Genomic DNA, 27717 nt, shown 5'->3' on the forward strand with positions numbered 1-27717 from the left:
AAAATACATTTTAGCATGTGAGGCTGCCACTTGGCGCTACAGTACCTGCTGCAATATTGCTGAGTTCATTGTATAATATGCATGCCGTAGGCTCCTGAACTCCACCCTTTTGACTGATTTATTTTTCAATGCTAGAGTATATTTATTCACTAGATTTGGTCAAAACTAGAGCCCCAACAATCATACAAATATACTAAGAAAGTAGTCAGCTCAGAATGATGGAATGTCAGGAAAACTGAACGCCAAGTTCCCCCACATTTGGAGCCAGAGCTAGTATGGGTGGAATCAGAGTTAATTTCACTAGAAAGGTACGCACTCCAACTCTGTTTTTAAAAAATATGAATATCTAGTATTAATATATTGACATTAAGTAAATGCATTTACGTTCATATGAAATTTGGAAGGTTTAGAAATGTAATCATATGAATATATGTTAAGTTTTAGCAATCTAAGGCCTGATGTAGAGGGTTCGTTTCTTCCAAAGCTATTTTTCCTGCTAATCTGAGGGTCTTGTTTGGACTCTTTGGTTTGGGGACGATGATCCTGTTTTCATGGTGTGTGTTCCTTTCTAGATTTATCATCACAGTCCCACAAGTGGGTTTTCCTGTATTAGAGGAGCTCTGACTCCTATCTAAGCCTGGTCCACAAAGCATTCCCAATGTCAAGTAATAGTCTGAAATTTCTTTCTCAAACCTGCGGTGTTTGTGCAATATAGGTTCAACACTGGACTCATCCTTGCCATAATATTCATTTATAAAAAGCAGGAGATGTTGATTCAGCCATGATTCTCCTTGACTAGCATTAGCACAGCCTTGTGTAATAAATGCCTCCCCACGTCTAGGACATATTTACTTCTTTTGACCTTTGTCTAAGTCAACTAGAACAATCCTATTCAATTTCCCACCATTATGGCCAGATTGTTGGGAAAGTATCTCTGCTTCTAAGGATTTTTCATTTCCAGTACACAACTTGCTTTGTTATAGATGGGAATTTATCACAAAATGGCTCTGAGCTCAGCATTGGGACATTCTTTGATTAGTTCAACAAAAAAGCTTTCAACAATAGACCAAGCAATTAACTTCTTCCTGACACTTGATGTAATAGTGTCAGGGAAGGAGTATGAAGAGGGCTTGGAAGTTAAGTTCTCTCCAAACATGGTCAATGCCGGCTGTACAGCAGGAAACCACCACTAACAACCAAAGTCAGGGCAGCACCAATCATGTTTGCTAACCTCATAGATGCAATGGGCAGGATGTGACTGCAGCATCCTGAACCGCCATACTGGACCTATTGATGTCCCCAGAATGTTTTAAAAGATAAAGATATTAGGTATCCCCACATTCAAACATGGCCAGACTATCAAAATATAAAAGTATTTATCCCATATGACGAAAGATGTGATAGAAAAAATTCAAAATATGCAAAATGATAAATTTTTGGTTAATCCCCCCACAAAAAGAAAATTATTAAAAAACGATCAAGTCAGACATATCGCATAATATTACTAAAGAAAAAAGTCCTTTTCTTGTTATGTAAATTAGCTTTCATGGAGCACAGGGGGTGTTCCCCCTGTGCTCCAAGGACACCCACGTCGCCATCCTCTTCCTGCATCGCCACCCTCTTCTTCCTTGTTCTTAACACCTTCTCATCCTCTTCTTCGACCCATGTTATCATCCTCTCCCTGCATTGCCACCCTTTTCTTCATTGTTGTTGACGCCTTCTCGCATACGCGAGATTTGGTTTGAGCCAACAGGAGGAAGAAGAAAAGAAGAGGGAGAGGATAATGACGTGGGTATGCTCAGAACACAGGGGAATGCACCTGTGCTCTGTGAAGTCTAATTTACATAATAAGAAAAAGGCTTTTCTGCAAAATGCCAGCAAAATTTTGGAAACAAAAGGTATGCCTAAAACAGTCTTACAATAGGCTTAGCTAAAAAATGAAAATATGAATGATAGACTCCCTTTAAAAGGGTTGTCCAGGTATTTGGAAAAATAACGTAGTTGCAAATGTTCCAAAATAACAAAAATACAATATTCACTTCTTGAATCCCTAGCTGATCAACTAACATTACATGATTTTTTTAAACTTTCCATACTGTTGTATTTCAAAAACTACTCACGAAAAATAAAATAATAATTCTGAAAACTTCCCTCTTCTAGATGATTTTGTGATCCCCATAGGATCTCTAGAGCAAAGCAATAAATTGTAAATGTCTTTCATATTTCCCTTAACCCAGCTTATTAAAATACAAAATCGCTTTTTTTATTTGAAAAGAAAAAGAAAAAAAAAATCACCTTGACAATGTTATACAATTAGCGGAGTGACCTCTGTGTACAATAGAAATAACTTCCTTTCTTTACAAATGAAAGTCTTCTCGGTCTCCCAGGTACCGAGATTCAAGGCGAGATTCAACAATGAAAATCAATGAGCTCTTAAAAACATCTCCGGGATACGGCTTTGTAAAGACACGGGCCAATGAGAATATTATTAAGAAAATATCCGGGGACACACACTATCCCTTTAAGCAAGAAATCAATGTGTAAGAGAAAGGTTGTTTTTGTGCAACTTGAGTTGAAACTTTGATCAGGTCATCCCTATTAATAAAGCAAGTGGTCTTGGACTTGGATGAGTCACATAGGAGTTAGTGGTGAGAGAGCAACAATAGCCATGTTGATTTTCATTTCTCACACTCTTTCTTCCGTCCCCTCTCTTTCCTCCTCTCTTTCTTTCTCTCTAGCATTCCTTAGCATCACATCTAAGTCATTAATATGGCTACCAGATATATATACACTACTAATTTCTTGTTGTCTTTCTACTCTGGTTGCAAGACCACCCACAGCCCATAGACAAGAGTGGCAGCAGCCATGTTCTTTTTATATATTTATACTTCATTTCATTATACGCCCATTTAGGTCTGAAAAGTTAATCTGGTTTACAGCTGCTGACAAATGGGCCGGCATCCATTACTATTCCATCATTCTCTTTAAAGTTTCCTCTTTCAGGGCAACTAGTAAGACTCAATAGCGGTTCATAGTTTTATATTACAGATCTTAACACTGCTACATGATAAATGACTCCACTTTCAGGGCCGTATAAATTCTGCATTTCAGCATGCCCGTAATTTGTAGCGCTTTCTTATACTAATGGCTGTCTGTTTGGATTTCGTGCCTATTGAGACAAGCCTGAAATGAGTGTTACATTGCCGATTATCCATGAAAGGAGGTTTCATCTATGGGAAATGAAAGAGGTTTATTGACTTCCCAGAACACACTGTATCTTCGTTTCTCTACATGAGCTATTTAGTTTTGTGAAATCCCCTGAAATGGTTATTTGCATGACTGTAATATCCTGAAGCAGTGATTTGTTACAGGTGATTTTTACTTAGGGATGGCTTTGGATTGGTAGGGCAAATGCGGAGGGAGAAAATAGGTGTACATGGTAGATTACCTGGGGATGGAGGCTGTCACTGGTTTACAACTTTTGCATAACTCCCAGCATAACCTGACAGCCGAATGCTCATTGCAATCATTGTAACATGGAACTAATGCACGCCTACTTTTAATTCAGGTTTAAGACATCTTGAGTCATCTTTGTGAAATTAATCCAGAAAAGCGGTAGACTCCACCAGAAAATTAAGAGTTGTCCCTCCAGACATATGGATGTTATGGATCAGGGTCATTCCCCTGTATTAGGGAAGATGAAGAACTAATGCTGCTCAGGAGCAGTAATCGTCATGGTACAACCCCTTTAACCCTATAGATCTTGTTGTGTCCTCAGTGTTCTATCAGTACAGAATGACTTATCAATTAAATCAAATGAACTACATACTATAACACAGAATAGATTTATAGAGAACACCATAGGAGCAGAGGTGAAAAACAATGGATTATGTAGAAGTGCTTACACCTAATGCTAAAATCTTGCTGCACTTGTCGCTCCTTATTATGAACCCATACACACATCTCTATGGAGAAGGATCTCTATTATCTTCCACTGGTCATAATGTGATGTAAATTCAGCAAGACTGGAAATGTATTCACTACATTGTTCTCTTGTATATCTATTACTTCGGTCATTATTTATGAGCAATGGCTTTAGACAAATAATCTTTCAGGGGCTAAGTTTTCTTAGCAGGAGCCAAAGTGAGTTATCACTAGCCCTTAGGGCTAGTTCACACGTGAGTATAAGGGGAGGTTTTTGACAGCGGATTTCGCGTCAAAAACCTCCCCTTATAATGGTGGTCTATGGAGACCGCCGGGCTTCTGTTCTCCGCTAGCGGCGAGCTGCTGCTAGCGGAGAAAAGAAAGGACATGTCCTTTCTTCAGGCGGAAGCCGCGCAGGCTCAGCCGCGCGGCTTCCGCCCCCGGCAGCTCCCTCCTATGTCGGCTCATTCATTTGAGCCGACAGCAGAGGGTTAAGCCGCGACAGCGATGGTCGCGGCGGGCGGGTTTTGACAAGAGAGAGACGCGGCTCGCCGCGTCTCTCTCTGTGTCAAAACCCGCGCGGGCAGTTCACGTGTGAACTAGCCCTTAAAGTGAGTGTGTAGGGCTCAAGGTCCTCTCTAACTACTCCAAATAGTTGTTGCACAAGGCTAAGTTTACTTTTCCACCCTAATCCAGTCCCAACGTGTGCACCATATAGTGATAACCTTTCCTATGGTGTCTCTCTAAGCCTTCTGTTACAGAAAAGTCAAGTTTTAAGCTTTTAAAACCTGTAAATTTATACAAATTCACCTTAACCATTCATGGGGGAGAGTGGAAGCTTCATCTAGTCATTCAGTCATTGTATTAAACCACACCCTGTGAAGATAGCAGTTATGTAGATTATCAGACTGACGTCTGACAGTGTCTAGATGACTAGATGAAGCTGCACCCCAGTCCCCCATGGCTAGTTAAGGCAAATGTTCACATGCCAATTCATCTACTACTCATTAAGATTTCTGTTGCTGAAAAGTCAGGTTTAAAATCTTATAACTTGACTTTTTTGAAGCAGAAATCTTAGTGAGGAGCACCATAGGGAAGGTCATTACTTGATGATACACACCCTGGGATCAGTATAGACTGGAAAAATACCTGACAGGGTCCATTTTAGTAGTACACATGACAAGAACAGAGCACTACATGCAGTGTGAGAGTGACATTCTCATTGCACACACAGTGACTGCCTAGTGCTCACAGAAGTTTGCGCTCAACACTCATAATGACTAGTTCTTGGACTCACAACAGATTTGCACCAGCCTTTGGAAATCCTAGCCTCTGGAATTACACCGTGTGGCCTTAAAGCCATTTGAGTACCAATAGAGGTCCTGCTGGACATCCTCCCTTTTATAAAAGATCCTTTTCTACCCAATGTGACTATAAGGCATTAAGCCAAAGTGACTCAGAGAGACATAGCCTACAACCAGGCCTGAAACCAGGCTTTACACCTTACTCTTTCCAGAAAACAATAGACTCAATGAATAATGCTAGGTTCACACTAGCATTCTGGTTCCCATCCTTCAGGTCCACGTGGGGACCCAAAAGACACAAACCCTGCCACTGGGTTCCAATTTTAAGCGGATTGTGGGACAGAGTCTTGCACAGAGACTCGAAAGCTAGTGTGAACCTAGCGTAAACTGCAAAGACACAATTACAGTGGCAGTGTAACATCATACTCTGCATATTCAGCAAAATACACATCGTAAAATGCACAATACTCAAGTAAATTGGCAACACACTTGCACAAACTAACTTTGGGCAAGGTCCTCAACTATTCACAAACCTAAGGCCATTTTCTGAAAGGTGGTTGACCCCTATCTAGCCATATATTTCCAGTCACAGACTTTTAATCCTAATAAATGATTTTGGGTAAGTGGTCAGTAGGATCTCCACAGGATCAAAGGCCTTTTTCTGACACTGTGGTCAGCAAGAACTTTGAAGCAGTGAACATCTACTAGTGCACTACAGGGGATGAAGTAATGGGGTTTTATGAGCAGACTTATGACTGACAACACGCCACTGCTGAATTTGCTCTTTGGCTCAAGAAGTAGTTGTCACTGGGCAGCTCATTGAGGAAGATTGTCTGCTCCTAAGGATAAGTTGATGTCATTGGTAATACCGTCATTAGTTGAATTAATCCAGCACCAAGGAACTGTCTGCAGTATTATATTAGTATTATTATATAACACTGTTTTATAAGAACTGGACTGGATTATTATGCTGGTAAGATATTGTATAAGTACTCTTTGGCAGTGGTACTATATGGAAACACTGTATACTGGAGGGAAGGCAGGAATTTTATATCTACAATAATAGAAGGTTTGCCGAAGGTTTACAATTTTTGTACGAGAACCCAGAGGCTTACCACACAGCAGCACAATTCATTAGCTTTTCTGACTTTGATAAATAGGTTACAATATAATCTAAACTCAGCATTTCACAGTCTGACATGCTGACTTGTCGTCCATCCTCAGTGATGTATGAGGGTCGTTTACAGCTAATTCGGTGGTGGAAAGGGAATTACTAACCTGTATGTCAGAACTGAAACCTAAAGTAGCATACCAGATCGTCTTATTAGGGCACATGGTGATGCAATATGAAAATTATCCACCCAATTGATGTATATGCATAAATACAATAAAAGTCAGGGCCATGATGCTTAGCAAAGGAAGACCAAAGTCTGCAATTTCTATTTAATACAACGGCACCACTTTTAGGGAAAAGTATTCCATCTAGCACCCTTTGCACATTGGTTACACAGAGGCAATAATGAAGTGATGCAACCCCCAAATTGCTGCCTGGTGGGTGTCTGGGTTCTCAAGACATATCCTCCGAATAGGCTTTCACTATCTAAGGATCTAAAATACCTGTTTGGGTGAAGCTTACCAAATGGTAGCTCCTTTTCAGTGCTTCACCATTATGATTCAGCAATGATCAGTGACTCCATCTTGGTTGCATCATTTGCTGGAGCCTGAGGTAGGAAGGTCATGACCTATGAGTAAAACTCAGGACAGGTCCTATTTTAATGAATGGGGCCATGGACGCACGGGCGAAACACGGATGACAGATAACAGCCCGGCAACACACACACGGTCATGTGTATGTCACCTTATTGTAGAATTGTAGAATCGAAATTATAAACTACAAGCATCTAAACCAGAAGCTAGAAGAATTTAAATGAGGGAATCACTGCAAGTAGACAGGGAAGGAACCTCAAAAAGGGGAAGAAGCCCAATGGTCTACTTTAAGTTTTAAATATAGCCTTGTTTTAAGTGGAGAAAACAATGGGGCGTTCAATATACCATTCCCTATAAATCACCTCCAATGTTATCTATAGAACATCTAGTGGGCCCATATAGTATCTGATCAGGAAAGAGTGCGATATGCAAAACAAGCAACTTCTTTTGAAGGATTGGCCAACACAGATCACCTTTGTGGGACCTTTGTTCTAAGGGTGCTGTTGCTTGGTGTTCCAACCACAGCATAGCAGTAATCAGTGCTGGGGCCACCAATGCTTTCACTTATAAGTAAGTATAACATAGTAACATAGATTAATTCGTCAGGTGGCTCCTCATTGCCAGTCAGCAGATAAATACTGTGTTGTGCCTGCAATGCAATGCGATGACGTTTTTTATGTTCTCACTGTTAAGAGTTTGGGATGCAGTTTAAAGGGTAGTGCCCCCTTACACTGAATAACCAGTTTATATAATTGAATATCACTGAATAATTTTAGTCCACTCTCCTATACAAATCTATAGTGATTTGTGCAATATTTAAACTGGAAAGGGGCAAATATTTTTTTGCAGAATCATAATTGTTCTACTTAACAATAAATTTACTCGACATAAACTAGAAAACGTAGAACAGATCTTAGATAACAGGTTGCCCAGTGGTCTTACAATAAATTGATTCAGAAGCTTTACGATGGATTTTAATGGTCTCTCCAGAGATGAAGGATACTGTAACTATGAAAGACATTTCTATTTTGGGAATGTATTGTAGTCACAGTTCAGGAAAAGGTCTGCTCAACACTCACCTTTTAAGAAGTTAATAACTAAATACTGCAACCGAATAAAGGGTATAAGAATCTGCTGTTCCTTCCCCAGGGCATCTCCTATGACTACCCCAGATTAAACAAGGATCTAAAGTCAATACAACAGTCTTTGTTTTGGCTAGAGCCGACATTTTTAAAGGAGTCCGAGATTAGCAAAAATTTGGGCAAAGGAAACAGTCAATACTGACTGCAGCATTTCTGGTTTTTGGTAGTGAGAGGGGGCTTCCTCTGCCAGCCTATCAGTGTCCCACAACGTGATCACTGAGGTGTTGATGGGTTACCACGACAGCTCAGCTCAGGCCTAACAGAGACTTCTAGGTCTTCCACTGAAAAAAAGTCTATTAGGTTATGATGATATGACCTAGCAGAATGCCAATTTTACACAGACAATAAGTATCCTTGCAGGACAAGAAAAAATGAAATTAAGATTAGAGATGAGCGAACACTATTCGAAACAGCCATTTCGAATAGCACGCTCCCATAGAAATGAATGGAAGCGGCCGACACGCAGACTTTGCCGCTTAACCCCCCATGTGCCGCCTATGTCCATTCATTTCTATAGGAGTGTGCTATTCGAAATGGCTGTTTCGAATAGTGTTCGCTCATCTCTAATTAAGATCAATAAAATAACTCTCTCCCTCGAAAAAAAAGTTAAGAATGACATTTTTTGTATGTATTTTTTAGTGTGCATTCACACTGAGTTTTGTGGCACTGGTATTGCCACAATAACTCGAGTAAAGAATCAGCGCTGAAAAAAAGACTCCCATTGACTTCAATGGGTTCCATTTTACGTGCGTAAATACCTTGTAGCTTACTTTTCAGCTTCTGAGTCATCTCACTAATATTAGAAGTTAGAGTCCAATCATAATTGAAAGAGTCAATAGAGTCATCTTATTATCATTAGAGGGGACAACTATTACAGTGCAAGATCAACAGTGTCATCGTATTGTTATTAGAGTTATTAGAAGGCCAGATACGCAGAGTCATTTCATTATCATAACAGGGCTGCCTAAGTCTTTTCAATATCAATAAAGGGAAGTTTCAGCAGAGTCATCTCATTACGATTAGAGGGCTGGGTCAGCAAGTCATTTTTATTATCATTAGAAAGCAGCATCAGTAGAGTCATCTCATTGTTATAAGAAGTCAGGTTCAGCTAAATCATCTTATTAGGACAAGGTCAACAGAGTCATCTCATTAATATTAGAGGGCTAGGTAAGCAGAGTTATTTCATTATCATTAGAGGGCTAGGTCTGCAGAGTCATCTCATCATTTTGTTGCATCTCAATTTTCAGTCATTTTATAATTCAAGGGCGGGGTCATTGGAGTCAATCTATTATCCTTGGAGAATAAGGTAAACAGTCATTTCATTATCATTAAGGCAGGGGAAACAAAGTCACCTTATTATTAGAGGAGAGGGTACGCAGTGTTATCAAATTCTTATTACAGGATGGTGTCAACAGATTCTTGTTATCCTTAGATGCTCTCATTTTTTAGTATTTAAGGACTCAGTAAGAAGGGTCATCTTTTTACCAGTAAAAGGCTAAGTCAGAAGAGTCATCTCATTATCATTAGTATAAGGATCAGCAGAATCATACTATTATAAAATAAGATAAGATAATCCTTTTATAGTCCCACTGTGGGGAAATTTCAGTATGTTACAGCAGCATAGTAATACAGATACAGGATAATACACATTAATATATTAAGGAAGTAGACACACATAAGCTGAGAAGAGAAGATATACTAGGAGTCCATAGCAGCTAAGGAACAGAGGAAGAAAGAAGGAAGACTTCATAATCATAATCATTAGTTTTCTGTATGGAGTGATCTTCGTTTGGACTGATGTAGATTATACAGCCTGATCGCGGTTGGAAGGAAAGACTTGCGATCAGCCTGTCAAGTCAATTTTGTCCCTGGTTGATATACTGCTACCCTAGTAGGCCACACCGAAAAAGATGGCTGAAGCAACCACAAAGTTAAAAAAGGCCCTAAGAAGTGGCCCCTGGACTCCGAAGACCCTCAGCCTCCTGAGCAGGTAGATCCTGCTGTGGCCCTTTCTGTGCAGCGCCTCCAGGTGATCAGCCCAGTCTAGTTTATTATTGAGGAGCACGCCCAGATACTTATAGGTCCTGACTATCTCAATGCATGTCCCTTGGATCTCCACCGGGGTCGGAGCACTTCTACGTTTCCTCAGGTCCACCACCATCTCCTTGGTCTTCCCAGGATTAATCCTGAGGTGGTTCTGCTGGCACCATTCAACAAAATCCCGGTTTAAGTCTCTGTATTCCCTATCGTCGCCATCAGTGATGAGGTCTACTATAGCAGAGTCATCAGAGTACTTCTGTAAGTAACAGCTGGATGAGTTGTGCCTAAAGTCAGCAGTGTACAGTGTGAAAAGAAATGGGGCAAGAACAGTATCTTGTGGTGCCCCCGTACTACAGATCACAGTGTCAGACACACCGTCCTATGCTCTCACATACTGAGGGCGGTTTGTCAGGTAGTCTAGGATCCAGTTGGACAGGTGATGGTCCACACCACCAAGGTTCAGCTTCTCCCTCAATAGCCCTGGCTGAATGGTGTTGAACACACTGGAGAAATCAAAGAACATTATTCTCACAGTGTTTCCGGGTTTCTCCAGGTGAGAGAGAGCTCTATGAAGAAGGTGGATCATGGCTTCATCTACCCCAATGCCCGGTCGATATTATCAATGAAGGGCTGGGATCTTCATATCATAGCTAAAGGTTGGGTCATCATTATCATTGGAGGATGTGGGCAGTAGAGTCATCTCATTATGATTAGCATGTGGTTCAACAAAGTCAAGTCGTTAGAGGGCTGGGTCAGCATTTTTTTAAAGATTGGATCAGTTTTATTGGTAGCGCTTGTGGACAGTAGCTTTATTGTACTAACAGAGCCTAAATAGCAACAATATACTTACAGATGAGGGTATGAATGTCCATAGATGGTGACTTGACCCTGTAGATCAGTACAGGACAGGAGGCTTGACAGGCAATTAGGCCCAAGCTGGTGACTACTCTTTTAGATGCCTTTGATCATAATTTTCTCCTTTCCAAAAAATCCCAAGGTGGTCCTCATACAGTGATTAGAGATGAGCGAGTAGTACTCAATCGAGTAGGTATTCGATCAAATACTACGATATTCGAAATACTCGTACTCGATCGAGTACCACTCGCTGTTCGAATGTAAAAGTTCGATGCAGAACCAGCATTGATTGGCCGAATGCTATACAGTCAGCCAATCAATGCTGGTTCTTCTCCTACCTTTAGAAGTCTTCTCCGTGCAGCTTCCCCGCGGCGTCTTCCGGCTCTTCCGCTCTTCATTAATTCTGCCAGGCATCGGGCCTGGGCAGAGCCGACTGCGCATGTCCACTTGTAGTGCGGGCATTCGCAGTCGGCTCTGCCAAGGCCCGATGCCTGACAGAGTTAATGAAGACTCGGAAGACGCCGCGGGGACGCTGCAAGGAGAAGACTGCACGGAGGATCCAGCCCGACCTCACTCGTGGACTTGGTAAGTATAATTTGATCGAACGTTGCCTACCCCTGAAATGAGCATTTTCCCCCCATAGACTATAATAGGGTTCGATATTCGATTCTAGTAGTCGAATATTGAGGGGCTACTCGAAACGAATATCGAACCTCGGACATTATACTGTTCGCTCATCTCTAACAGTGATGAGGGTGTTTCACTGTTTTTGATGATGGCAGTAGTCTTTTTCCTGGAGCACACCTTAGTGCCTAACTCCTGCCTGATGGAGATTGAGGTACCCTTGTTGTTAGATGTAAATAAGACAGCAAGCAGTCTGTCTCTTTTTACTTTAATCCCTGGGGTTTGTGTTTTTAAAAAAATATGGGCCAAATAACAGGATGCATCAATTCAAAACACTTTGTAATATATATCCTGTTTAAATTCGGTGCTGTTTATCTGCTTTATTTTTAGGTCAGGTGACCACAACTGTGACGTTTCATTTACAAGCTCACTACCCCTCTCAGTGAGCAGTTCAGCCAGCAATGAAATATCTCAGTACATGACCTCCTTGCTGCTTGAGGCCACTCATACTGACCTCCAATGTGGGAGTGATTAATTACCTGGTCAAATATGTGGAGGAAAGCAATGCTGCACAACCTGAAGAAGAAATGTGACACAAAACAGACCCTATAACATGGATTGAATTTGCACATAGGCAATATGTATGTCCTGTGATTTATTTAGCATAAAGGTGAATCATGTGAAATGTAGTCTTTCCACAGATTCACTGCATACAAATAATAAACCAGCAAGTAAAGTAAAGCCAAGCAAAAGCTAAGGACCTATGTTGCAGAAACACAGCTTTTTTTTGTTGCAGATTTTGCTGGGGTTTTTTTGTTTGTTTTTTTAAATAAAAGACAATAATGGATACAAAAGGAAAGGGAAATATATAGGAAATGCTTATATGTCTACCTTCTCATTTCACTCCTGGCTTTGGCTCAAAAAACACATCAACAAATCTGCGTTTTCATAACATGAGGCCTGAGTTAAAGGGTGCACAAGGGAACAGTGAGAATATAACACTGGTAGATACAACTTCCATGCATAATAAGGCACAGACTCGTATCAATAAGCTTAATGGTGTAGGACTAGCTGCGTGAGAAAGTCACATGGTGGAAAAGGTTTCTGCCATATGAACATACCCTAAGGGTTTGTCTCCACATGTTGCACTTTGGCCCATTGGTGCGAACTGTCATTAGAATTCTTTTGCAATAGGCTGGTTAGAACTCTAGCTCTATAATTCCGCTCTAAACTCCAACTCTAAGGGTGCATTCACACTGAGTAAACGCTAGCTTATTTTGTAGAGTAAAATTACACTTGTAAATTTTGCTATCCCATTGACTTCAATTATATTTTTTTACAAGTGTAAAAATACGCCAGTAAAAAATACGCCAGTAAAATATCATTGAAGTCAATGGGATAGCAAAATTTACAAGTGTAATTTTACTCTACAAAATAAGCTAGCGTTTACTCAGTGTGAATGCACCCTAAGCCTCACCCACCTTCTAGAAAATACTGTGCAATGCCACTTCAATACACAGATTACACAGCTGAGTTCCTGAAGTGGCTGCTGAGATCAGATCTAGTTTAACCCTTAGATGCTGTGATAAATAACAACCATGGCAAAAGGAGTGGGTAGGCCATTGGCACCATGCAGCACAAATATTGGATATTCATCTTTTGTCACAGCAGCCAGGAGCCTATCAATGGGCCGATGGTCTGCCATCGGTGTCTTCTCATTAAAGAGGACCTTTCACCATATCCGGGCACATGCAGTTTTATATACTGCCGGAAAGTACTGAAGTTCAGCGCACTGTCGGCTTTCCCGATCTGTGCCCGGTGTAAAGAGCTTACGGTGCCGGTACCGTAGTGCTCTATGGTCAGAAGGGCGTTTCTGACCATTAGCCAGAGACGTCCTTCTGCCTCGCGGCGCCTATCGCGCTGTGCTGTGGAGCGGGGAGGAACGCCCCCTCCCGCTCCTGATAACACTGGTCTATGGACGAGCGCTGTGAGCAGAGGGAGGGGGCGTTCCTCCCGGCTCCACAGCACAGCGCGATAGGCGCCGCGAGGCAGAAGGACGTCTCTGGCTAATGGTCAGAAACGCCCTTCTGACCATAGAGCACTACGGTACCGGCACCGTAAGCTCTTTACACCGGGCACAGATCGGGAAAACCGACAGTGAGCTGAATTCAGCACACTGTCAGCTTTCCGGCAGTATATAACACTGCATGTGCCCAGATATGGTGAAAGGTCCTCTTTAAGCTATGTCATAGATGTGATCTAATAGGTTGCCTATGCAACCTATTAAGTAAGTGCTCCAAAGCTTTATACAACTGATCAAAGGATCACTGCTTCAATTCACCTAGTCAAGTTGAGCAATAAAAAAAAGTAAATTTATTTTTAATAATGTTTCAGTAAAAAAAAAAAAAAAAACATTTTCTCAAGAAAGCAAAAAATATTTTTCATCCAAAAAATATTTAATAATATACAATGTAAATGTTGGAAATCTGGAAAAGCACCAGATTAATGACAGTGACTGGTCATGTGATGAACACACAGCTTGTTACCAGGCAGTTATCTGATTAATGGGCTGTGACTATGAGCTGTGCACCTGTGTGTCCATCACATGACCATGGACTGTACATCACATGACCATGGAATGTATATCACATGACCATGGTCTTATTTTTAACCACTGGGAATAAGCAGAATTAATAATAGCAAGCAGAGATCTAGAAAACTGCAAAGAACTTACACAGAAAGAATATTGTAAAATTGTATAACTGTGTATCACACAACAAATAACAATAATATTCAATTAATAATATATACCCCTGAATAAAAATTACGATTCATCCTGCAAAAGCAAGGCATTATATGGCTGCATCAATGAAAAATGGAAAAAGTTATGACCCTTAAAAGGGGTTTTTTTTCCGTGCAAAGTAATAAAAGTTAAAGAATACTATACACCTGCTATATCCCACATTCATACCATACTGTAGAATAAAGGTAACATATTATATTTACTCCAAAAATACCTAAAAAATAAAATGTTATGGGCCTTGGAATGCCAAGATGTAGCAAATACTTGGTTATTAAGTGGCAAACAGGTCTAGTAAGGGGTTAAGGTATATAAGTTAGTGCTGATATTGCATTCTTTCTATCTTATACTGTACAATAAATGTAAAATGAAGGAATCTGGCACTTCCATCTCAGGAGCATTAATACTTGATGATAATTTGCATACTTGGTAACGTGTAATATTTTAGCTTAGCCTGTGGAGGCGCAGGGAGGCAAGGCAGCCTTCTCCTTGCATTGTATGTTGGAATCGCTGCTTACACTTAGTGGATTATTTTTTCTTTCTAGCAGCTTGCAAGACCAGAAGGAAGAGCTGCAGAAACGCCTGTCGTACACAACTCACAAGCTAGAGATGCTGGAGAACGAATTTGATTCCACCAGGCAGTACCTGGAGACGGAGCTGAGAAGAGCTCAAGAAGAACTGGAGAAAGTGACAGAGAAGCTGAGGCGGTCAGTCTGTTCTTTGATCGTAATCTCTAACGCTATATATTTTGATATGTGGTAGCTAATCCTTACTCCAATCCCAACCTAAAAAAGATCAGGGGCAGTTAACCCATAATATCTCCTTCTCCACATGGAATCCTCACAAGGGGTCTGGGAAGCTCAGAGATGTTTGCTGGGCTCTGGCACTGTAGATCTGCTTTAACTGTTTCTCTGCTGTCTGGACCATGAGAGTACACTGGGGTCACTTGGAGTCCCCCCCCCCCCCCCACAATAGCTTATCTGGGAGTCAAGCGGTTAAGGATAGAGTGCTGTTAGTTGGGCAATAAAAGGTTAAAGAAAAGTGATTTATTAATAATGTCAGTGAGGCCCTTGAGTGTCAAGTGTCATTCTAAAACACAATAGATTAGTTTTCTCAAAGACATAAGAATATGCAGGTAAGATGAAAATCTTATTTGATCTTGCTGAAGTCGCATAAAATGTTATTTTGATAACCCCCAATGACCCCCAAAAAATCTCTATGGTCACCACATCATGTCCTGGCCAGGGGACATCCTTGGTGAGATTTTATTGATACTTTCCTCAGGATTTTCTCTTATTAACTGTGACAGTAATGAGTTTGTTTGCCCAGGGCTGGGCTTCATATTAGATACAAGAGGCCTGTGCCTTGGGCAGCTATAGAGGTGAGGGCAGTTGCCCTTTAGGGTAAAGGATGAATGGGCATGAACGAGGTGGTTAGTGAAGAAGTCTCCATTCAGTACTTAGACACATGGAATATACACTCACCGGCCACTTTATTAGGTACACCTGTCCAACTGCTCGTTAACACTTAATTTCTAATCAGCCAATCACATGGCGGCAACTCAGTGGATTTAGGCATGTAGACATGGTCAAGACAATCTCCTGCAGTTCAAACCGAGCATCAGTATGGGGAAGAAAGGTGATTTGAGTGCCTTTGAATGTGGCATGGTTGTTGGTGCCAGAAGGGCTGGTCTGAGTATTTCAGAAACTGCTGATCTACTGGGATTTTCACGCACAACCATCTCTAGGGTTTACAGAGAATGGTCCGAAAAAGAAAAAACATCCAGTGAGCGGCAGTTCTGTGGGCGGAAATGCGTTGTTGATGCCAGAGGTCAGAGGAGAATGGCCAGACTGGTTCGAGCTGATAGAAAGGCAACAGTGACTCAAATAGCCACCCGTTACAACCAAGGTAGCCAGAAGAGCATCTCTGAACGCACAGTACGTCGAACTTTGAGGCAGATGGGCTACAGCAGCAGAAGACCACACCGGGTGCCACTCCTTTCAGCTAAGAACAGGAAACTGAGGCTACAATTTGCACAAGCTCATCGAAATTGGACAATTGAAGATTGGAAAAACGTTGCCTGGTCTGATGAGTCTCGATTTCTGCTGCGACATTCGGATGGTAGGGTCAGAATTTGGCGTCAACAACATGAAAGCATGGATCCATCCTGCCTTGTATCAACGGTTCAGGCTGGTGGTGGTGGTGTCATGGTGTGGGGAATATTTTCTTGGCACTCTTTGGGCCCCTTGGTACCAATTGAGCATCGTTGCAACGCCAAAGCCTACCTGAGTATTGTTGCTGACCATGTCCATCCCTTTATGACCACAATGTACCCAACATCTGATGGCTACTTTCAGCAGGATAATGCGCCATGTCATAAAGCTGGAATCATCTCAGACTGGTTTCTTGAACATGACAATGAGTTCACTGTACTCCAATGGCCTCCACAGTCACCAGATCTCAATCCAATAGAGCATCTTTGGGATGTGGTGGAACGGGAGATTCGCATCATGGATGTGCAGCCGACAAATCTGCGGCAACTGTGTGATGCCATCATGTCAATATGGACCAAAATCTCTGAGGAATGCTTCCAGCACCTTGTTGAATCTATGCCACGAAGAATTGAGGCAGTTCTGAAGGCAAACGGGGGTCCAACCCGTTACTAGCATGGTGTACCTAATAAAGTGGCCGGTGAGTGTATATTTCTACTTTTAGTAAAGCTTAGATAAAATCTAAAAATAATAAACTTTTAACTTTACTTAACTCTTTAGGCCTTACAGTTACAAGCACATAGATAGTGAAAAGACTGTGGTTAAAAACGGACAAAACAATGTGTTTTAGCCGCCATTTTGAATCTGTGTCACTGTCATCTTTTGAAGTCCATTTGTCATCTTTTTTAATTGTGTGTTAAAAAAACTTCATTGGTCTTTTTTTTACCCAAACCACTGATCCATTTTTAATACATATCTATTAACAACTCACCCATATTACGTGGATTTCTCTTTTTATGGATGAAGTTTAGACTTCTTCCAATGAGAGTGATTCTGTCCAGGATAACCTGATACTATGCTATGCCAAGTGCACAGTCTAAGGGGTGTAGTAATAGGATTCAAAGTGCAGCAAAGAGAGAACCTCCCAAATTACACTATATAGAGGGGGGTTATGTTAATTCCGAGCGGAAAAAGGAACCTATTGAAGTCAATGGGAGGCTCTTTTTCCGCGTGGATTCTGACACAGATTCCGTGTCAGAATCCACGCACGAAAACTCCATGTGCATGCAGCCTAAGGATGTGGTAATATTTGTTGCTTTTCCACCTTTTAATTTCAAAAGCCATATCTTTTGCATGTTTCAGTCAACAAAATAAAGTTTGAACAACAAGCTTTATTTTCACATGCCACCATTTTGGGGCACATGTTTTGTTATAGTAATGTCTGAAAGGTGTGAAAAAAATCAGCAATTTCCAAAAATGTATTATGTGACAAAAAACTGACTTTCTGTTTTCAACAGGTCATTACAATTACAGCTATAGCAAATTTATATAATTTTTTTTATGTTTTCACTAACTAAGGCAAAGGACCCAACTAGCGAGCCACAGCCAAAAAACACTGTGGGAAAAACCACATTAGGTTTTATTAGGGTCCATTCCCATTTTTTGGTGAGGATTTTGGTACTGAATCCGTGTCAGAATCCATGTGCAAAAAACGCCTCCCCTATGGGTTCTGCTAGCAGAAAAAAAGCTTCCTTCAGGTGGATTCCGCCTGCAGAAACCAACGCAGTCAATGGGAGGCAGAAAATCCACGTGGAATTGGCAAATTTCCTAATTTCTGAAGCAGATTTTTTCCTCGCCAAATTCCTCGCCAAAAAACTCTGTGTGAATGGACCCCTATGGGTCCATTCACACGAAGGAAAATGGTGCTTTGTTTGGTGCTGAATGTTCAGCACTGAAAAAAAAAGCCTCCCATTGATTTCAATGGGTTCTGCTAGCTTTTTTTTTTCTCAGCGCTGAAAATTCAGTGCCAAATAAAGCACCATTTTCCTCCATGTGAATGGATCCTTAAAGGGGTTTTCCAGGATTAGAAAACAGGGCAGCTTTCTACTTCTTAGGAAGTTACATTGGTCACCTGTAGCATTGCCATGTAACCAACAGACGTGATGTCACTTCCCGAGAAGAAGAAAGCAACTATGTTTCCTTATCTTGGCTATTCCCTTTATGCCGAGGCCCCAGAAATGCAGCCAGTTGGCACCTTTTAACCCATTACACATAACAAATATAAATAAACCCCAGATTCTTCTCTGCTTGGTGTAGGCTGGATATGGCTTTATAAAACAGTAATCCATTTACATTTTTTTAGCACCAGCTGTGACTAGCATGAGGAGAACAACCACAGGAGAACCATTATAAAAGACACATACTGATAATAGAGATGGTTAGTTTAATTCTGAGTTCAGGTATCTCGAGTCCCTGCTTCGTTTTGTGTCAAACAACTTGGTATAGAACCGAAAGTGAAATTACATGCCCAGTGTCACTGCTGAGGCCTGTTTTTTATTTTTTCACCTCCGCTGGGCCTCCATCTGTGGCACATGCTGCGGCACTAGCCTGTGCCACCAGTCTCTTCACTTATATTATTAATTATTGCCTATTAATGACTAATGTTGTTTTGCATAGTTATTGACAAAATCTGTAACTGGTAGCATGGGCTGATCTGTAACTGGTGTCTTCAACCTTGCAACAATATAAGGAATATATAAGGTCCAGTCACATTAATGTGACCACCTGTCAAAATCCAGAATAACTACCTTTTGCAGAGCGGACCGTTGCGAGACGTGCAGGAAGAGAGAGGATGTTGTGATGATGTTCTCTGGGATATTGAGCCATGTCAACTCCAGTGCTGTGTCCAGCTGTGCTAGCTTACATGGTTGAGCATCCATTGCGCAAACAACCCAATCAAGGTTGTCCCACAGATTCTTGATTGGGTTCAAGTCCAAGGAATTTGCTGGCCAAGGGAGTACAGTAAACTCATCCTGGTGCTCCTCGAACCACGCACGTACATTGCTAACTTTATGACTAGTCGCATTTTCCTGCTGGTAGATGCCATCATCCTGAGGAAAAGCAATTTGCATGTAGGGGTGAACATGGTCCACAAGGATAGATGCATACTTGTGTCGATCCATTGTACCTTCCACAATGATGAGTGCACCCAGATGGCTATTAACACGTGCCTTCTGCGATTGGTTATTTAATGTTGACGTCAAAAGTAGGCAGTGGTCACATTAATATGACTGGACTGTGTATAAGGGAAATGTATAAATAGCAATTACCTAATATTTGGTTTTAATGCTTGCACTTTCCATATATAGAATACTAGAAGGCAAGGGTCTGCGCTCACTGGTAGGTCTTGAATAACAGCAGGAAAAGTAGATGTAGTGGTAGAAGGTAGGTTCTTTTTATTGTAAAAACAATTAAAGGCATGACGCGTTTCGGACTACCACGGGTCCTTTCTCAAGTGCAGGTTTAGATTCAATCATTAGCTTTCTCATGAATTCGAGGATTCTTACGGTTTCTTCTGACCATGGCTGTCCGCTATTTATGAAGGAGTCGTAGTCAGCCTGGAGTTGGTGTTTTGGCAGTGGGTATAGTCCTCACTTCAGCGGGCCCTGCACTTGTGGAGTTGTACCAGGGTGTGTCTGTCCGGACCTAAGGTCCGTAAGGACACGTTTCAGACCACCACAGGTCCTTTCTCAAGTGCAGGTTTAGATTCAATCATTAGCTTTCTCATGAATTCGAGGATTCCGAAACGCGTCGTGCCTTTAATTGTTTTTACAACCTACCTTCTACCACTACATTTACTTTTCCTGCTATTATTCAAGACCTACCAATGAGCGCAGACCCTTGCCTTCTAGTATTCTATCTTCCTGTTCCGGTTCTCCTGTGATTTTGCTGGTTCTGCTGACACTCCCACCTGGATTTTCACTTCATATGTGATTATAGAGGCACAAATTCTTCAGGTGAGAGGCCAACTGGTATATTTATCTCAATTTATAATTTTTACAAAACTAGTAACAATACTACACTCAGAGCGCTTGGTGTCTCTCTTTTTGTTTTTTACTCCATATATATGTAATAAGGGAAGAAGAAATGCAGCAAAAATGCAATGAAAAACGCTGCGGGGAAAAAAACTGACTCGTTTCCTCTAGGTTTTTTAGCAGTTCGCAGGGGACTTGGTCTATTATATTGAACTTGCCCATTTTTAGTGTTACGGACTGCCATATATATATATATATATATATATATATATATATATATATTTCGCCATATCCCCTCTACAAGACAATTTTTGTAACTTGCTTGTTCTGTTTTATAGCACAATCTTTACCACAGCCCCCCCCCCCCAACAAATCTGTCACCAAGCTGCATTTGAGACGAGGCCTTAATGACTCCCGTCTGCCAGATTTTTTTGCAGAGTTATCAGCCTGACAAAAACAGCTCTGATTCATTGTTTCTGCAATATTAAGAATAATTAGCGGACACAGTAAGTCATTAAAGAGGCGGCGGGAGGTAGCACTGCCATCACTCTGCCGCAATTCACAAATGCGTGATAAATATTCATAACCTGCAGACAGTGGTTCTTAAAGGGGCAGTGGAGTTGCAGAAAATCAAGCTTATTCTCTGTATAGTAAATGGTTCAGTTTTCCAATATACTTTCTGCAAGAATTCATCACAGTTTTCTCTGAACTCTGCTTGCTGTTCTCTATGCACCACTATGTGAAGCAGGTTTTATATATAAACTTAGAGGTAGACTGGCATGTTGAGGAAATACAGACCTGCCATATACTGATATCATTGTGTTTGCAACATTTTCAGAATCCAGACCAATTACTTGTCATTACAAAGAATAAACCAAGAGCTGGAGGAGAAGCTGCACAGAATGGTAAGTGCCAAATATTGTCATCTATTGAGAACTACTGCAAGGACATGGACGGTCTGTCCAAAATGGGACGTCTGCACCATCATTGGTGCACTATTTTTATGGTGTTGCTATCCACCACGCTGTATATATATTGTATATGTTCTATAGTGCTATGCATTCCAATTATTGCTATTAATGAGAAATACAAAAAACTGTTGACATTTTCTTTGCATTAAGAGTAGAGATGAGCGAGTAGTGAAACATTCAATATTCATTATTCGTTTCGAGTAGCCCCTCGATATTCGACCGAATATCGAATCCCATTATAGTCTATGGGGATAAAAAGTCTCCGCAGCGGGCAAATCGCGGCGTTTACGTCCCGTGGGGCCCCGACCTTAAACAGCAGAGTTTTAGTTTTTGGCCCTTTGGGTGAATTGAGCCTTTAAACAGTAGAGTTTTAGTTTTTGGCCCTTGGGGTGAGTAGAGCCTTGCACCAGCAGTGTTTTACTTTTTGGCCCTTGGGGTGAGTAGAGCCTTTAACCAGCAGTGTTTTAGGCCCTTTGGGTGAATTGAGCCTTTAACTAGCAGTATTTTATTTTTTGGCCCTTGGGGTGAGTAGAGCCTTGCACCAGCAGTGTTTTACTTTTTGGCCCTTGGGTTGAGTAGAGCCTTTAACTAGCAGTGTTTTACTTTTTGGTCCTTGGGGTGAGTAGAGCTTTAACCAGCGGTGTTTTAGGCCCTTTGGGTGAATTGAGCCTTTAACCAGCAGAGTTTTAGTTTTTGGCCCTCGGGGTGACCCCTAAAATTAGATTTCAGGCCCTTGCGGGGAGCCCTAAAACATTAATTTTCAGGCCCTTGGGGGGAGGCGGGAGCCCTAAAAAAAAAATTTTCAGGCCCTTGTGGGAGCCCTAAAACATTAATGGGGTTTTTTAACTATATATTTGTGGTGAAGTTGGTGGTGTTGGAGGAGGAGGAGGAAAAGGAGGAGGACGAGGAACCTGTATGCTGGCACGTCAGTACTGTGGATGGGACATGCTGGTTGCGGGTCCACAATATCTGCTATCCACCCTAGTATAGGTTCCTGGTGCTCGGGCCTCATCAGCACTACACCCTGCACCCCGCTTGATGTTGTGGCACAGCTGGCTGCACCTCTCCAGTATATAATTGGAGTGGAGCTGCTGCGGGCTGGATCCCCAGCTGGATTTCCACGTCCTCGCCCCCTTGTGCTACTGACGAGGGGCACTGCTGGCAGCCCCTCTCCAGTGCCTGGACTGTGGCCTGGATACCCAGCTGGATTATTTATTGCTGTAAATTTGAGGATTTACATACGTAATACACAAAACAAGTAGAATACTAGCACAGTGACCAACTGGCACAATAGGATAGAGGACCCTGTCCACAAAGGCTTACAATCTATGAGGGAAGGTGAACAGAGACTGTAGGTGAGGGTAGAAGCTGTTCAGATGTTGGTGTGGTGACAGTGGGGTTAGTGATGGCTGTAGGCCTTCCTGAAGAGATGAGTCTTCAGGGTCCTCTTGAAGGTAGTGATTGTGGGAATGGGAAAAGCCTTGGAGGCGGTTGTGTGAAGAGCGGATAATAGCAGAGCAAAGTAGAAGGTGCTGAGAGGATAAAGATTATGTGTGGGCAGGTAGTGGAGATTAGCGCTAACATGTATATAAGGGACAGGTCGTGAGTGGTCTTGTATGTCAGTGTTAGCTTTTTATACTCTATTCATTGGGTGATGGATAGCCAGTGAAGGGAATGGCAGAGGGGAACGCCTGATATAAAACTAGGCAGAGATAAATTAAAGTGTAACTCCCATTTCATCGACTTTTCTTTTTGTTATTGTGTCAGAGGGAGGGGGTGGTGAAAATTTTTGTAATATACCTTATTAATCTATCAAACTTCCTTCTAATAGAAAATAGGCTGTAAATTTCCTATATGCGATGATATAAATAAGCAATGCAGGAGACTCTGTCTGTACACATGTATTCAATGTAGTAGATAGAGATGAAGCATTTTCCAAAGGGGAGTAGTCCCTTCAAATGGCTGTATCTTCAATTTTATACCAACCTAGAAAAATTGTTTTGGTATCATACTGTAGGAATGGTGATTCTTAACTTCCATTTGATGCCAAGATTTAAGATAAGATAATCCTTTAATAGTCCCACATTGGGGAAATTTCAGAAATTTAAGAACTAGCTATAGCACAATCTGAAACATCATTAGTTAAAAGCACAGCCATGAATGTGATTTTATATGCAGCTAGAGCAAACTGCTTCATATTAAGTCGAAATTTTCGACTCAGTTTTTAACTACTGATATCTCAGGTTATGTTATAGCTAGTTCTAAAATCTCAGCTTTCTTATGATACTGGAACCATTTTTCTAGGTGGTTTTGCATATTTGCAATATAGCTATGTAAAGACTTTCCCTAACAACAGCTCAGTTAGAAGGTTGTTACGGAGAATATTACAGTAAGTTTTATAATAAAAAAGAATTTAGATAGGGTAATAGTATATCACAAAAATGGTCACCAAACACCCCCTGACACCCCCTGGGGGGAGTTAGGTAGGGTTCACACTACCATTGGTGTCCACTCAGAAGGTGTCCATTTAAAAAAAAAACAAAAAAACATGACACCTATCATAACGGACACAAATGGACAGTAACTGATGGCTATCAATTACTGTCCATTATATGTCTGTTGCCCATAGACTTCAACATTAAAAACAAACCAGACGCTTGCTGTCCATTTTTTCAAACGCACAGAAAAGTCCTGCATGTAGGATTTTTTGTCTGCTTAAAAAAAACGGACATAGTTGTAAATGGACACTAAAGGACACAAGAAAAAATCCCATTGAAATGAATGGAATTTGCAAACAGACCAGCTAGTGTCCATTGCTAAAATCTTGTATGGAGAATAGCCACGGACACTGCTGAGCAGACACCAACGGTACTGTGAACGCACCCTGACACTTTAAGCACACAGCAGAGTTGAGGGTGGACTGAAGTGGAGCAAGAGCATTTGCTGGAGGGCCATGGATGAGGATGTTACAGTAGACTAAGCGGGAGATTATGTGGGCATGGATTAGCATTTTTATAGTTTTACGAGTGAGAAAAGAACGGATTTGTTTAATGTTCAATTTATTAAAGTAGGAAGCAGCAGGAGGTGTTTAAGCCTTGGATGATAAGGCAGAATCGAAACATACCTTAAGGCAACTGACTTGTGGGACTGGGGTAAGTGTGACACCATTAACACTGAAAGGTCTGGTAAGGGGGCTGAGGCAGGTGGGAGCAAATTGATGAACTCTGTTTTCTCCAGATTGAGATTGAGTAAGTGGAAGGAGAAGAATGAGGCATTAGTTTCTAGATAGTCTGGAACTCTGGATAGCGGAGCAGTAACGTCTGGGCTACAGATATATTTGGCATAACAGTGGTATTGAAAATCACTGGCCACTCTATGAGTTAGAAAAAAGAGAGACCTATGACTAAGAGACCAGAATGTAGGTCTCGAAACGCGTAGGATCTCTGATATTATCTACTGGATCCATGCTGTAAGATTTTTATCTTTATATGAAGTAAAAGTTATATTTTATCATTTTTTGAAGATTTGGGTGTGCTGGATGTTTTTTTTTTTGTTTGTTTTTTTTTAAAGTTTTTAGCATCACTCTATGAGTTGGCCAATTTTGAGAGTGTAGATGGAGAAAAGGCAGAGTATCTGGACAGAGCCTTGAGGGACATCTACAGAGAGAGGGTGCGGTAAGGAGGTGGTAAGTGAATGGGAGACACTTAATGTGCAATTGAGGTAGGAAGAGAACCAGGAGAGGGACAGGTCTGTGACACCAAGGGATAAGAGTGTTTGTAACTGGAGGAATTGGTTAACTGTGTTGAAGGCAGAAGAAAGGCCTAGAAAGAGGAATGTTGTTTGGCTTTGGCAGTTAGTAGGTCATTTGTTACTTTGGGTAAGGTGGTGATTGGCACTTCTAAGAGTATAAATACTACAATATTGTCCACTTTGTATTTACAAAAGTATAATTATTATAATAGTGTCCCCTAAGTACCATTGGCCCCACGGCCATTCTGTCATTTGTATATGTAGAATATATATTTTGTATTACTAACTACTAGAATACTATACCTATATACAAGAATATAATTAGTACAAGGCAGTCCCCTTTCTACACCAACATAACTACTATAATATTGTCCACTATGTATAAGAATATAACTATTACAATATTACTCCCGATAAGGCTTTCCATTAGCAAGGGTAAAGGCTCCATTTACTACCCTTTCTCTGTATTTAAAAGTGGCTCGTCACTGCCCCCATGACTACTAGCACCCTATGCCCCTGCCCCTATTGTGTACAACAATATAAGTACTGTAATGTTGCCTCTGACGTACAAGACTAGAACTACTAAGGGCAACATGGTGGTTAGCACTGCAGCCTTGCAGCGCTGGAGTACTGGGTTCCAATCCTGCTAAGGACAATATCTCCCTGTGTTTGTGTGGATTTCCTCCCGTAATCCAAAGACATACTGATAGTGAAAAAAAAAACACGTAAATTGTGAGCCCTATATGGGGCTCACAATCTACATAAAAATTTTTAAAAAAAGACTAGAACTACTATAATACTGACTTCTACTCTATGTTCTATATAAAAGCGATAATACTGCCCACACAGTACAGTGATGTACTACTGTACTAAAATATTGCTGCCTACAAGGGAAATCAGTAAGTGACGACAATGGAGCAGTATGATGCAGTGCACTGATGCAGGTAGAAATAAGGGGTATTATGGGGGTCTACACAAGATTGTTCACCATCATTTCATATCTCTCTATACAGCATCAGCTTTCAACTCTTTGCACACTAGAGAGAAATCCAACTCCTCGCTGTACATTATTAGTTCAAAGACAAACAATCCCCTCACATTTCTTCCTCTTTGAGTAAAGCTGGGAATTTGGCTTTGGGTAATGAAAGTATCAAAGTGTAGAAGTGAAATATGAGATCTTCCCAGGCTGAAGATCTGGACAAAAATCCTGTTAGCATGCTGCATTTTCAGAAAGAGTCAAGGATCATGAAAGCTCTGAGGGATCAATCTATATCTGCCTTCAACAGTCCACACGTCAAGATTTCGTTCATCCTCGCTTCACAGAAATTATACCTTCCTGCAACTTCTTTCTTCCTACATAAAATGAAAAGTCAGAAATCCCTGACTTGTGATGGTGGCTCAATATTGTATGTTGTTTAGTTTTATCAGAATATAGGAGTCTTCAAACAATTTATTAAATCTAGTATTTGGTGTGGGAATGTTACAATCATAGACGCCGTATTGTGTCTTATATCCTGAAGTGCTGACATATTGTAGCAATTCAATACCACTCAAGCTGTAGTGGAATCCCACTAGGACTCGGCAGGAAGCTTCTGCCTGCTTTAATGTCTTTAGTAGGAGAGTACTTCTTACAAGATGTACAAAATACCTGTTCACGAAGTGTTAATCACTAAAATATAATTGTAGACAACTTAACAGAACATGAAACCATTCTGAATGATCTAGTGGGTTTACTGTAACTCCCACTGACACCAGGTACTAGACACGCAGCCTCCTGGGAGTCTAACCAATAATCTTACTATTAATATATAAGACTATACATTATACTTGGTACTATAGGATTCTTCTCTATGCAATGGTATAAAGAAAAAAATAGCACTCAATTTGCATTTCAAGTAAGTTTGTTAGGAAATCCAGAGCAACAGCATGACATGTTGGTCACCAATAGATTGTGGAATTTCATCATGAGATGAGTGTATATAGATGAAACAGTCCCATACTGCTAGTGTGTAAGCACATGCTGCATTGTCAGTAGAGATGAGCGAATAGTATTCAATCGAATACCTCTCCGCCATAGGTATTCATGTAAGCGGCCGAACACCAAGGGGTTAAGCACATCGAATATTCGATGCGTTTAACCCCTTGGTGTTCTGCTGCTTACACAAATACCTATGGCGGAGGGGACATCTCTAATTGTCAGCACTAAATCTTCCCCTTCTTTTTTCTAAGTCCATTGACATAACTGTCATTGACTTCATAAATGTCCCCCTGCCCATGCACTTGCTCTAGAAATTCCATGGCAACACATTGTACATCAAAGCACTGGACCGTGCATATTGCAGGCGTTGGATTTCCAGAACAAAGTACATGGGTGCAATGTACACAATATATGGATAAGGAAAAAATGTTTTTGTACCGTGGTAGCCAGTGGATATGAAATATATAAAAAAAAAACTTGAGTCTTCAGTAGAGATGAGCGAACACTAAAATGTCCGAGGTTCGAAATCCGATTTGAATAGCCGCACACTGTTCGACTGTTTGAACGGATTTCAAACCCCATTATAGTCTATGGGGG

At 41.1% G+C, this 27717-nt stretch overlaps 1 protein-coding gene across 5 annotated transcripts in view; it reads left to right on the plus strand.

Annotated features, from left to right (window-relative positions):
* Window positions 1-27717, plus strand: part of BEGAIN (brain enriched guanylate kinase associated) — a 141046-nt gene that overhangs the window by 64843 nt on the left and 48486 nt on the right. For 3 of the 5 annotated variants that reach the window (XM_075282497.1, XM_075282499.1, XM_075282502.1), the window contains 2 exons: window positions 14942-15103; window positions 21260-21326. In XM_075282497.1, the coding sequence (XP_075138598.1) occupies window positions 14942-15103; window positions 21260-21326 (229 nt within the window). The remainder of the gene's footprint in view (window positions 1-14941; window positions 15104-21259; window positions 21327-27717) is intronic. The other 2 variants (XM_075282498.1, XM_075282500.1) reach the window with 1 other exon arrangement.

This window comes from Leptodactylus fuscus, chromosome 7, assembly GCF_031893055.1.
Source record: "Leptodactylus fuscus isolate aLepFus1 chromosome 7, aLepFus1.hap2, whole genome shotgun sequence".
NCBI classification, from domain to species: Eukaryota; Metazoa; Chordata; class Amphibia; order Anura; family Leptodactylidae; genus Leptodactylus; species Leptodactylus fuscus.